The sequence below is a fragment of the Carettochelys insculpta genome, chromosome 24 (genome assembly GCF_033958435.1).
Source record: "Carettochelys insculpta isolate YL-2023 chromosome 24, ASM3395843v1, whole genome shotgun sequence".
In the NCBI taxonomy this organism is placed as follows: Eukaryota; Metazoa; Chordata; order Testudines; family Carettochelyidae; genus Carettochelys; species Carettochelys insculpta.
This window is the reverse complement of record NC_134160.1, coordinates 6,031,842-6,045,485: the sequence shown is the minus strand read 5'-3', so window position 1 is coordinate 6,045,485 and position 13,644 is coordinate 6,031,842. Positions and strand designations below refer to the sequence as shown.

At 45.8% G+C, this 13,644-nt stretch overlaps 1 protein-coding gene across 3 annotated transcripts in view; it reads left to right on the top strand.

The window, feature by feature from the left end:
- PTP4A2 (protein tyrosine phosphatase 4A2) overlaps positions 1-5,323 on the top strand; it is a 32,571-nt gene extending 27,248 nt beyond the window's left edge. For all 3 annotated transcript variants that reach the window (XM_074976301.1, XM_074976302.1, XM_074976303.1), the window contains 2 exons: positions 13-87; positions 1,824-5,323. In XM_074976301.1, coding sequence (XP_074832402.1) covers positions 13-87; positions 1,824-1,932 — 184 coding nt within the window. In that variant the 3' untranslated portion in view covers positions 1,933-5,323. The remainder of the gene's footprint in view (positions 1-12; positions 88-1,823) is intronic.
- The last annotated feature ends 8,321 nt before the right edge of the window (positions 5,324-13,644 follow it).

Genomic DNA, 13,644 nt, shown 5'->3' with positions numbered 1-13,644 from the left:
TTCTCCTCATAGGGCCCCTGTTCTGGTTGCACTGGCTCTCATTGAATGTGGAATGAAGTATGAGGATGCAGTTCAGTTCATACGGCAGTAAGTAAAACAGCCAGCTTTCTAGCGTGCTTCCCTCCTCCTTTGCCTGTGCAATTTTAGGTGCGTATTTTTATGAGCAATGGGCACTTATAGTAAGATTTCTTAAGCTGCTGAGAGCTTCCTGGCAGCTGTGCCTGGACAGTTCTCAGCATAACTTAGTTAATACCAAGTCTTAAGCCCCCCTGGGTATGGAGGTGAACTTGGGGGAAGGAGCCAACCATCTACGTTTCCTTGTGAACTAAGGCACAGCTTTGTGACTCAATGCATTTGGAGTGAAATTAAGTGCTAACAAAAGAATTTACAGAATCATTTAGTAAAAGTGCTGTTTAAGATGGACACTGACTCATTGTCAGTGGTCCAAAAACAACAGGTGGCCTGGCCAGGTGCTGTAGCAGCAAGATGTTCTATAGCTCTTGGGCCAAATTGCATGATCAGTCTGCTGCATGAGCTGTAGGAATCCTGACAGTGTCATGTATGAAAGGGACAAAGTCTACTCAGGAAATATTGGCAGTTATCCAATAGAAAACGGGGATTTCTCTCTGGGACCAAGCCCAAGCTTACAACTCATTGGCCATACTAGGGGGAACAGAATCAAAGACCCACTGGGAAAATCATTCCATTGGGTTGTAGGCTTAGGCTTCGTCCTTCTGGAAGCAATGCAGATGAGGTGGGTGTCCCTGCTGGTTGGGAACCACTTTCTGCTGGAACAGTGGGTTGCGCTGCAGGCTCTAGTGGTGCCTTTTTCGTGGGTTCAGTCGCTGCTGCAGGTTTCCTGGTGCCCTCTGCAGCAACTCAAGAGATCCCTCTGTCTTCCCATTGGCTCACCTGGCTGCTTGCCAACAGAGAACCCACTCTCTCTGGGTTTAAATCTTTACAGGCATTCACTGAGGACAGTATTTCACTTTGCTGTTACAGTTCCAAGGTCTTCAGAGATATTCCTTAACCCCCCTCACTGTTGAAGACTTTCTTGCTCCCCCTAAATTTTTTGTCTTGATTTCTCCTCACTTACTCCTGGCTTTGCCTCTTTCTTATTATGCTGAATTACCCTCTGTTAGCTCCCTTCAAATATTTGTAGTTACTTGTCACGTCTTCCTTCGCTTTGCCAATATTACCCATGTAGACAACCCATTAATCTTCATGGGGTGGGTGGCTTGTCCCTTATATAATTTGACAGCCACTGCTGCTTGTGGGAGAGGCAGTGGACTTCACGGTATCTAAATATCTCAGTCCAAAGGCACGTTGCTATCTCCTCAGTATGCTGAGGGAAGGAATGTTTTTATAATCCACTAGAGGCCCAAGGGGAAGTTGGGCTGGAAGAAAGTTCTAGACAGAAACTTGTACTACACATCTAACCAGGCCCTGCGCTGGCCAGGGGAGGGGTGGGACTGGTACGTTGGGTGGGAGGGGGCTCTGTTGAGGGGGCTGGGCCAGACCCCGTGCTGGCCAGGGAAAGGGTTGGGGCTGGTGGAGTTGGGGGGGAAGACACATCCATTGGGGGGGGCTGAGCTGGGCCCCTGCTGGGTGGGCAGGGGCTGACAGGTAGCTGCTGCTCTGCAGAGCACAGGTCATGTGCCCCACTTCAGCACTTCTTTCCTAGAAGAGGCAATGGATAATGAAGGAAGCCAGGTGGCTGGCAAAACCTTGCAGTGCAGCGAGCAGCTATCAGTGTTGAAGTGCACACAATAACTGAAGCAGTACTTCTGCAGTTAATATGACTCGTTCATTCTCTGTTTTAGGAAAAGGAGGGGAGCTTTCAATTCCAAACAGCTGCTTTACCTTGAGAAGTACCGACCTAAGATGCGATTACGCTTCAAAGATACCAATGGTCACTGCTGTGTTCAGTAAAAGAAATCTTACACGAAGGCTGACGTTATCATGGCTGTTTTCTGGACTCTTGTCACCTGGAAATGTGAATCTGGAATCAAACTACGTCATCGAATTAGTGGTGGAGTCAGTACTCCTCAGCCTCTGTCCTAATGGTGGTGATGATTTAAAAAAAAATAATAAAATTAAAAAAAGAAACATTTCAGTGAAGGATTGTTTTCTCCTCAAGCTGCAGTTTGAATATCTGCCAGGAGAAATTCAGTTTCTGAACCTTCTGTATTTTTAACTTTTTTAAAAAATGAAATAAAGTAAAGTTTATGTCTAAGGAAAACCAGCAGAGCATTGGGTTGTGGAGAAACAGTTTTCTTGGTTTGGAGACAGCGCTTTAGACATAGTTAGGCCCTGGAATTTCAATTTCCTTTGGGACTTCCTTTTAAAACAAAAAACTGAGCTGAGGGCCCACCCCCTGCTTCGTTGGTGAGAGTTGCAGACAGAAATAACCAGAAGCCTTTTTACTCTAAGTGAGCAATCTGACAGCCTTAAGCCCAGCTGGTCCAGTGTTGGAGAAATACGTTGGTGGTTGTCTCGTCTTTGTGTGGTATTTAGACTTTGCAAATAACCGAATATTTTCGGTAGTTCTCCTTAACTGGAGACACTCTAAACAATATTTGGTGAACCTGCTATAGGCCTTTTCTAATAGGTGGTGGTAGTATTTTTAAAAATAATGCTGCGTGTGAGGGCAGGGGTGCATGTGCTTGACTAAATCATGCTTCTCCAAAGAAGTTGTCTGAGAAAATAACTCTGCTACTTAGGTACAAAAATTGTATCTTGGCAGAGGAAGAGTGAGCAATCCAGAAGTATCCTGGTCAACTAAAGGAGATTCCAGGCTATGGAGTTTTTATCTCCTCTTGTCTAAGAAAAACAGGCCGTTGTGTTTATTGTCCAGATGCTTTCTGCCTCTTGGAACATAAGAAACCAGGACCTCCTTGGTGCTGCATGTGAGGCTCAAATAATGTATATGTGCTTTGGTCCTGAACAAATACCTGGCGTGGGTGTTTTCCCAGACTGGGCCTCAAGTACAGTTCAGTTTAACCGCTGATTGCCTCTTCTTTTTTCTTTACTAGGCTCTTTCTGAAGAGAATCACGCCTCATAGGCAACGGTGCCTACTGTGCACACTGTCAGCTGGACATAGCGTATGGGGTGGGGCTGGAATGCATTGCGTGTGCACCATTGCAGTATTTTGTCTGCAGTCCCTGCTGGGTTCAGTGCATTAGTCAAGACTAGTTATTTGCATCTGGTTTTACCACACACACTGTGATGCCAGCTTAGAGTCCTTCCATATTAGCAATCAGCTCAACACAGTGTTTGTAATATTCATCAACCACAGTGGTCTGAATGCAGGTTTAGGATTGTCTTGTCCTGTGGCCTTTTGGTATGCAGCACTAAAGCCTTCCATTTGTCTGTCCCAGTAGCAGAGCCAGCAAGTACAGACTGGTAAATACCTCATGTGCTGGTTATGGACACGGCCGATATACATTTTCCTGCTCCAAATTTTAATTTCAATTTGTAACCTAACAAAACTTCATAGACGCTTTCAGAAAACAAATAATGGGTTTTAAAATTCTATCCCGGAGTGTGTTGTAGTTAAAAACAAGGGTACTGCTCCATCCTTCCTGCTTAAGGACATGCCTAAAGCTCTCTTTCTCAGTTCAAGGCTTTCGAACACTGCAACCCTGCTGCGCAAGCTCAGATATTGTACTTTTGACTTGAGCTGTATTAATGTAGTAACAAACTCCTTCCTGCCTTAAAATGTAATATGCTCAATCTGTGTGTGCTGTAGATAAGTGATGCACAAAGGTGCATGATGCTGATTTGTATGTGTTAGGAAAATGGTTGGTAATCTCTGACTCTGCGCAGGGGTCTTTAAGACTGGAAGCATTTAACGTTGCCCCTTTCACCCTGAACAAACCAACATTTAATTGTTCTCAGGGTTGGATTTTTGATTCTGTGAAATTAAAATCTTAGATTTCGAAGTGAAATGAAGGTAAAGTTGGTTTGACAGGTGAGAGACATTGGGCTAGAGAGAAAAGGGGTTGTAGCCAGATTTTTAAGCCTAAGCCCAAGCCCTTTTGAAGAACAATTAAAAAACACCCTATTTTACACAATCTATGTATAACTGCGTTCCTCCTGGTATTAACTTTGATTTATAGTACTATACTATATTAGCTTGTACTATGACCCTGCAACCTTAACTGAATTGAACGAACATGATAGTCACGTGGGTACATACGCTCTTACACAATGGGGGGTGTGGGAGAAGAAACTGATTGTGGCTGGAGCTGAATAACCACACCAGTCGGTTCAGCACTTAGACGTAAGTGCAATAAAATCCTTACTGTAAATGGCTCTCACTACTGATTCTCCGTTTATGTACTCATTGCATAGGAGTTAAATTTTCATTTTACCCCATCCTTTCCTAAATGACCAGTCTGTCTGCGAACACTCCTTCATGGGTGGTCTGACCACAGTTCAACAGTGAACAGTGTATATTTGCTTGTGTCTCAGTGACTATTTGAGAAGCATAGTTCCGTACTGAAAAGAGGAAGAATTGCTGCAGACGTTAGCCATTTCTTTCCCCTAAATCACCTTGCTTAAAAAACAAACAAACAAACATGAAATCTCTGTGCAGCCTTTTCAAATGCTTGTTGCAAGTCTTTTCTTGCCTGCTGGACAAGACTAGACAATGTGCCACTTGGCAGTTTGTGAATTAAAACATTGTCTGGGGGCTACATGGGGGAATTTAGAGCATTGGATCCTAATCAGTTTCACTTCATTTGTAGTGGAGCAGGATAGAACAGAGAAGTGTGATTTGCTTATGTAACAAGGGTGCTATTTTCAAAGTTCCACATGCCGAAATTCTAGGCAGGTTTGCTTTGTTGCCATCAAACCAGATACATTACTCAAAATCAGTATTAGATTTTTAATTAACAGATTTCCTTACCAGTGCATTAATACAAGGGTTCAGTCCCCAGTGGAGATCCAAAAATAAATTACTCTAGCCATGATAATATGGGAAGTCATGTTTGTGGAGGTTCATTTCCTCTTTGTATGTGGATAAATGTCTTTTATATAATGGGTATTAATGCACAATCATGCATGTCACTTGTTTCTGCAGGACTCTAGGTTACCGTGCCTGAAAGTGGAGCGCATTGTTAACATCTGACGAAGTGGATCTTTGCCGACGAAAGTTTATGCTCCAAAAAATCTGTTAGTCTGTAAGGTGCCACAGGACTTCTCATAGTCTGTATGTGCAAAAACAAACACAGCTACCCCTCTGAAACTAAAACGTAATCAGCAGAAAAAGATTTAATTTTGTTAAATATACTTATAAATGTTCTCTCTGTGACTGTGTATACATTACCTGTTTCGTTTTTTCTCAATATTTTCACATCCATTTCTGAAAATGCAGTCTCTGACATATTGCTTAGCTGGAGATTAATGTTAAGGTACATGTGCACATGTGGAAGAGAGACACACTGGCAGTCAATCATCTGGTAGCCTGATTTAGCACCCCTAGTGGGGCAGCCATCAAGCTAGTATTCCTGGCAATTGGGAGGCATAAGGGAAGATGGCGGTAGCTGACCTCCTGCTGTGGGGACAGTGGCAAAAAAATCAATCTTAAACATGTTGACTCCAACTACACAGTTTTTGTAGATGTATTTGTGTCTCTAAAGTCACTTTTATCCCTTAGTGTAGACGCGACCTTTGTTACTTTAGTATCGACACCATTCCAGGCCCGGAATTTCACAGGTTGGCTGAGCATTGTGTGAAGTACTTACTTTTGTTTTAAACCAGCTACCTATTAATTTTATTTGGTGACACCTAGTTCTTACGGGATGAAGTAAATAACTTTATTCACTTTCTCCACACAGTCATAGTTTTATAGACTATCATATCCCCACTTAGTCCCTTCTTTTCCAAGATGAAAAGTCACAGTTTTATTAATCTCATATGGGAGCCATTCCACACCCTAATAATTTTTTCTGACCTTTTTCCAGTGTCTGTTTTTTTTTAAAAGATGAGGTGACCTCATCTGCACACAGTAATCCAGATGTGGGCATACCATGGATTTATATAGAATAAAGGCAATAGGATACTGTCTTATTCTCTCTTCCCCTTTCTTAACGATCCCCAACATGCTGTTTGCTTTTTTTGGCTGCTGCACATTGAATGGCTGTTTTCAGAGCACTAAACATATAACTCCAAGATCTCTTGAGTGACAACAGCTAATTTAGTCCTCATTATTTCATATGTATAGATGGTTTGATATTTTCCAATATGCATTTATCAGCATTGACTTTCATTTGCCATTTTGCTGCCCAATTACCTAGCTTCTGGAGATCCTTTTGAAGCTCTTCTCAGTCTGCTTTGGACTTAATTATCTTGAGCAGTTTTGGATCATCTGCAAATTGTCACCTGTTTATCCCTTTCTCCAGATCATTCATAAATACGTTTAATAGTATTGGTCCTAGTGCAGACCCCTGGGGTTGCTGCATTTTGTAGCCTTGGAATACTAATCTTGGGTTCTGTTGCAGGTTCTGAAGGGAAGTATTCTCTTATAGGCCCAGACCTTTCTGCCTGTTTCGCTCCAAAGCTTGATGTTTTCTGCTTTCTCCCTGTAATGTTTTTCCCTGGCTCCACATTCTTGTCTAAACTCAGGCTTCTCCTAACAGTCTCTTCACCCAGGTTATGTCTATGCTGCCGGGTTTGTCAGAAATAACTTGTTTGGACGTTCTAGCGCTGAAATAAGTTATTTCTGCAGAGAGCGTTCACACCACGCGAGCATTTCAAAATGGAGCATTCGCCCTAGAGAGCCCAATTTTGAAATAAGAGCAATGATGGAGTGCCTTCCTGGAGGCCAATTAAGCCAATCACCTCTGCTTAGTACACACTGAGTCAATTTCAAAACGAAGGGGGAAGGTCAGGAAAAGTAATTTGCTTTGGTGGAGTTGCTAGTTAGTTAGATGCCCAGTTATTCCAGAATAATGAGCTGTGCAGTGTGGATGTAAGGAGTTTTCTGGGAAAAGGGGGCTTTCTGTGTATTAAAAACAAAAAGCTTGTAGCCAAGCCCTCAGCTAGGCCTCATCTCACTCTTTGCAGTTCCACTCCCACCTTGTGCTGGGTTCTGGTCTTTGTCTGCCATCACAGGATCCTGGCCCCAGTCTGCCCCCCACCCTGGCTTGTGAGAGATCCCTCCCTTTTGACAAAACTGAGTTTTCCAGCAGAAAGCTGTTCTCTTGGACCAGCTCAACCAATTGCTTCATGGCTTCCATTTTCAAGCCTTTTAGTTGCCTCCTGTCTTCCATGTTGTGCTCGCTGATGATGTCAATCACTTACTTCTTCCTAATCCCTTTTTGAGTCTTCTGGGTGGCTTCTACTACCCCTGGGGTGTGATAATTGGGTATGGGGTTAGGGGGCTGGGTTCCCCTGGCCGTTGCTCAGCACCAGGTTGGGTATTAAGGATGTATATTAAGGGATTCTGAGGATCTTGTCTCCCTGATTCTAATTTAGTAGAGCCCACAGATGCATGGTGCTGATACTCACTTTCTGGGGGGCAGGAGGGGTGTTGGTGCCCCAGCTCAATGCATGTTCACAGCTCTGGGCCTCGGAGCTGGAAAACTGCTTCATGCTGAGCTGCAAAGGATCAGTGCCTGAGGCAGGAGGCTAAACAGCAGGTGACCTCTGGCCTTTCTACCTGTGCAGCTGGGGGGAAGAGGGGAGGAGTATGATGTGATTGGCAGCCTCCTCTCCCAGGGCCTCCCCCCAGTGAGGGCATAGATGTGGCTTGCATCTGACCTCCTGGAGGAGTGTGCTGTGCAGGGCTGGCCTGAGGGAAAATGGCAAATTTGCATTTGGGTGCCCTGGCCCTCATGGTCCTGGTGCTCCCCCCCTTGCCCAGGTCCTCCACAGGCTCCCTATGTTCCCTTCCCCAAATCCCTGTACTGTGGCTCCTTCGCCCCTAATGTCTGCACCTCCTTCTTGTGCCTCTAACCTCTGCATTGTGCCCCTTTCACTTAATAATATATGGAGATATGTATCTCAGAGCTGAAAGGGACCTTGGGAGGTCATCAAGTCCAGTCTGCTGCTGCTGCCCTCTTGGCAGGGACAAACACCTTCCCTCCCCGCCAACACACACACTTTTTTTTTTTTTTTAAATCTGTTTGGTCCAGATCTCTAAATGGCCCCTTCACAGATTGAGCTCACAACCCTGGGTTTAGCAGGCCAATGCTCAAACCACTGAGTTCTCCCTACCCCCTTGCAACTCCTGCTTCCTCCCTCCTGCAACTGTGTGGGGAAACTGACCCACCTGGCCGCACAAAGCACCTGGCATTACTGCTCATCCCTATACTGGACAGCTGCTCTTTCACCTCCAGCAGCCCGAGGAAAGGGAGGGGAACACAGCTGCTGGTGCTCAGCCCAGCCCAGCTGGGGAAGTGACCAGAGTGGGGAGCCCTGAGGTTGTAAATTGTAGGGAGGGAAAGAAGAACTGTTTCCAGTCCATGTTCGTTTAAAAACCTACCCACCTACATGGCAGGGAGAGGCCGGTAAGACTCAGAATTCATTTGTGGGCACCACCAAATATTATGCTATCCTCCCACTCCTGCCCCTTCCCCTGTTGAACTGGTAAGAGAAGAGGGTACGCATCCCACAAGAGCCTTCTGCAGAATGCCTCCATGTCACCCCAGCAGGAGCGCCCTGAGCAGATGCCTTGGCTGGACTCTGCCTGTTGAACTGACAGCTTTGAGGAATCCTGTGAAGATGGGGCTGTCTTTAGGAGTGGATGTACTTCAGCCCTAGGAGGGTTGGAACTGGCAATGTTTTGCACCTGTGTCGATAGCAGCTTAGTTCTAGGCCGGGCGGTCAACCCACAGCTCTGAGCGATTGAACGCAGCTTCTCGTAGGCGTGCGGTGGGAGTGCTGGACGCTGCTCTGCGCAGGCGCCACAGTGCTTGGTGGGAGAAGCGTGTGGTGGCGGCAGGGGGTCTGGCGAGTCCCTGGCGTGGAAGGAAGGGCACTGAGTTAGAGTGTGGGGGAGGGGCTGAAGGTGTCAGGCTCTGAGGGAGGGGTGGGGGGCTGGGTTACACTGGGGAGCTGGAGGTGCCTGGCTCTGGGGGAGGGTATTGAACCACAGATCACATACCTAGTTTTATCTATCTATATATAGCGTGGTAAGGCTAACCTCATTCCTGGGCTCCAGGCCTCTGTTCAGTCCACTGGCCCCACAGCAAGGACACCGTTGTCCTTCTTGGGATCGGGGGGGGATGGTGGCCTGGGGGGAAGCTGGGCCCCACTCACTCATTCCAGGTTCCAGCCCTGGGGCCCTGTGTGGCTGCTACTGGTGGGGAAGGGCCCCCCTTGGCCCGGACACTGCAGCTCTTCTCCCTGGGCCACTGCCCCAGACGATCCCTCCTCCCGTACCTCCTCCAGGGAGCGACAGCAGCTGCACATTCCCCATCCTGGATCGGCTCCCACCCCTGTGCAATCAGTTCTTTCCAGCTTCAAACTGAATCTCAGGCTGCCTGGACAGGGGCCCCAGCCCCTTGCTGCTGAGAACTCCTCCCCTCCTCTGCTGTTCGTAGGAAAACACTTCTTACTTCTCTCCACTCACCTCCTGTGCTGTCCTCAATCACCCCCACCCACCACCCTGGCAAAGGGTTTTTTAAAGGCTGTCCTAAGTGGGACCAGCTGGCCACAACTGACCCAGGGCAGCCTCCTCCCCAGCTGCTCCCACGCTGTTTGTTTGCCAGTTCAATACAGCCCTGCTCTTCCCTCTTGTACTCACTCCCCTGGCCTTACCCTGTCACAGTAGATAGATTTGAAAAAATAAATATATTATACGTGGCTCTTTGCACTCTATCCACATGTCTCTTTGTATTTTATTCATGGGTCTTAGCCCTTAACTGGTGGGCCACCCCTGTTCTAGGCCCTCTTCCATCTTCCCAATAGCACCTGGAGTTATGCTTATTCCCATTTTACAGAAGGGAAGATGTGGGCCCTGTGAAGATATGCTTCAGCCAAGGTCAAACCACTACTCCCAGATGTCGGGGATAGAATTGGAAGCCTAGGATCCTACCTCCCTGACTCCTGCACTGTCTACTGGCCGAGTTTCCAACCACATTGACCATTCTGCTAAGAGAGAAATAAATGACATAAGCAAGGTTTTGGCTATGATTTTCTGACATTGTCTAATCCAGTGGTTCCCAGCCTGGGGGTATGCAATGGTATTGTAGGGGGTCTGTGGGGGAAAAAAAGATAAAGTTGCTACATAGGCCCAACCACTGTGGTAATTTGTTTTGATGAGATGTGCAAGGGAATCGTGATGCTGGGAATGAGCACACGTGGTTATAAAAGTTAATTATGTATGTTTCCTGTTTCATTTAATGAAGTGTATCTAGTGCCTAGAATTGGCTTTGATGGGGGCTCACAAATTGTTTGCGGGAGGTGATTGGGGGTCCACACTAGAGAAAAGATTGGGAACCACTGGTCTAATCAATATGAGACCTGCCAAAGTAAAAGCTTAAGTATAGCAAAGATCAAAGTCAGGTGCCTGAGAATGGAGTTAGGTGGCACAAGAGTAGAGTCTTGTCTATGTTACTGCTGTATCTGTAGGGAAGTATTGGAAAAAATTCTGGTTGTGGGCCAGGAGATTGATGGTGGATTATGGCCCTTTGCCGGGAACAGTGATGACTGTTGCAGACAAAGCAGAGCGTTAGAAACAAAACCTCTAAGGAAAAGGCAACAGGACTTGTGTTCCATCTAACAATGCAGCTAGCAAATAAGAACTGTTGCTCGGATCCAGCCAAAAATGAGGATGTGGGCTGGAAAATCACCAATTCATCTGACATTTACCATGAATTCTGTGCTATGAGTGTGACTTTCTAGGAGACATTAGAGCTGCTTTTTTAAAAAAAGTAAACTGTCTGAAACTTTCTTCCATGATTGGTGAAAGAGTCACTCACTGGCTGCCAATTTCCCTTGGTAATACTGCCGCAGGGTAAGATTTTTTTTTTTTTTTTTTTTTATTTTTTTGCATCCTCTGCTCCAGACAGTGAATCAATGACATTAACAGACCTTCCTGGAGATCTCATCTGGATGCAGTCACCTGCTTAAATAGAAAGCCACCTTTGATTTTGGACAACTGGCTCTGATAAGAGGTGTTTTCGGATGATGTCAATGACTCTTGGTCTTGCAGCTGTTTCTCTGCTCAGTTCAGGCCCAAGATTAACTATAACTTTAGCTAAAAGAGATTAAAACTCCTTGCTTTAGGCATATTATCTCAGGCAAGACACTTAACATCCCCCACCTCTCACCCTCCTCCTTCAATGCTATGTACCATACTTGATTTGTCAGATTTTATTGGAATTTTTTTGGACCTCTGTACTTATAGATGTCAGTCTGCCCTGGAAATGAGATTGATCTGATAAAGTGGGTCTCTCCCATGACATCTCATCACCAAATAAGTCATTTGTTAGTCTTTAAAGAGCTACGTTTCTGCTGTTTTGCTTTGTTAGAATACAGACTAACATGGCTACCTCTCTGTTGCCTTAAGACTAGTCTTCTGCTACCCGTACTCGAGAGTACCGCTATAGAACTCCTGTCATTGCATGTAGGAAAGATGTTCAGTCAGTTTCCTCAAAGCCTAATCACTGAGAATCTTGGTGCTGGTAGAGTTCTGGCTGCTTCTTTATAGCACTGCTCCAAGTTATTAAAAATCCCATTTCCAGAAACGGGGTTCTGAATAACTTAAAAGAGTGGGAGGTCCTGCAATGAGTTGCCTCAGTACTTTTGCATGTATAGTTCCTGAGCAAAATGCATATTTCATGGGATGGTTACTCTGATTTATTACTTACATTATACAATCATGGCCCCAGACAGCAGCTGCCCATGATAACTTCTGATCAGGAACCAGCCACCTGGGGATATAGCTGCCTGGTTCTTCAGGTATCTTGAAGAGCTGAGGAGCCTACCTGGGTGGGCAGTCCAGGGAACCAGTCATCTGGGAAGCCAACCAGCTGATGAGCCTGCAGCTTGGGTAGCAAGATAGGGAGATGGGGAGGCTCCTGCCCAGGAAGCTGGCAAGCCCACCAGGTTGGCTGCTAGCAAGCTGGGCCTTCCTGGGAGCAGAGGAGCCCACAAGAGCTGGGCAGGCTGGCAGGAAGCCAGGCAGGGGTGTAGTCTAAACTTGGTCAAAAGTTTCAGTGAAATTGACAAGTTTCCATAGAACATTTTGCCATTTAGTATTTTCTGACTGAAGACAGTTCTGTTGGAAAACTTCCAGCCAAGGCTAATCTATCCCCCATCATAAGGAGATGGACTGATGGAGAGAGAGCTATAGACTGGCAAATCAGAACAATACACTAGCTTAATTCATAGACAGACCCAGTGCTGTGGAGGAGATGGAGATGGAAATAAAAGTCAGCAAAGAAAGTACTATAATGCAGAGGACTCTCCATGATTCTGGGCTCCACTGCTCTGCCATCCTCAGAAAAACGCACCTGTGAAATTTCTAGGCCACCTCATAAAATGCTAATTGGACAACAAATGTTGATTAAACCCACTCAACCCGGATCTTCAACACAAATGTGAAGAGTGCGCTCTTGTGTGGATGTGAGTGACCAGGCGTACTAGACAGTCTTCAAATCACAAGCGACAGACATCCATAAACAGATGCCTGAGGTACGTCCTTCCCATCCAAGGGCAAGACTTTGTCCCAAATGAGGAGCTTTGGAACAGAACAGGACAAAAATCCCTTGATGCTCAAATCAAGAGAGGAAAGTGGGGATGGCTGGGCCACACTCTGAAAAAACTATCACCCACCAGAGTGCGTCAAGCTCTCCAGTGGAACCCACAAGGAAAACGCAGAAGAGGAAGACCTCAGACAACATGGAGAAGATCTACTGAGAATGAAGGACAACAACTGGGGTTCTCCTGGAGTCAGCTAGAAGTTTTGTCCCAACACAGAGTGAAGTGGAGGAGACTTGTAGATGACCTATGCTCCACCTGGAGTATAGGGGTTTAAGTTAGTCAAGTTCCATTAGACAGAACAGTGTAGCAAATCACTCAACTAATGATATCCGCTAATTATCAAGGTGCAGTCACTTGCTTTTAGCTTCATCTCCCTCAGCTGCCTTTACCCCAGGGGCAAGGACCTCTTCTCACATGGGGGAAATCTCCACTTTTGCGGTAAGAATAATAATAATCCTGGCATCTTTCATGAGCATAGACTGGGATGCAAAGTCAAGCTGATACCAACAGCCATGGGGGAAAGAAAAAAATCCCATTAAGAAAAACGTTGTCAAGGTAACTGTTCTCGCTCTATGGTGCCAGTAACTCTCAAAGAAAATTCTCTCCACTGCACAGCTCAGTACAGCACGATGCAGGCTCCACAAATGTAATTGAAACAGCAGGAACTCAGGGCGGACTATAAAGACTTGTTTTGATTACCCTGTGGACTCCATCCCAACCTGCTGGAGCTATCTTTTGCATCTTGAGTAACAAGCCAGACTCGCTTTCCTTGTATGAGACTGGCCAGAAATTTTAAATAGGATAAGGGTAGCAGGAAAGTGACATATGTTAGTACAGATTGACTCTTGCTGGTGGTATTCTTCTTGCAAGCGTAATTATTGAAGCAAGCTGAATACCCGGAATTTCAGCAAACGCCTCTCCAGCTT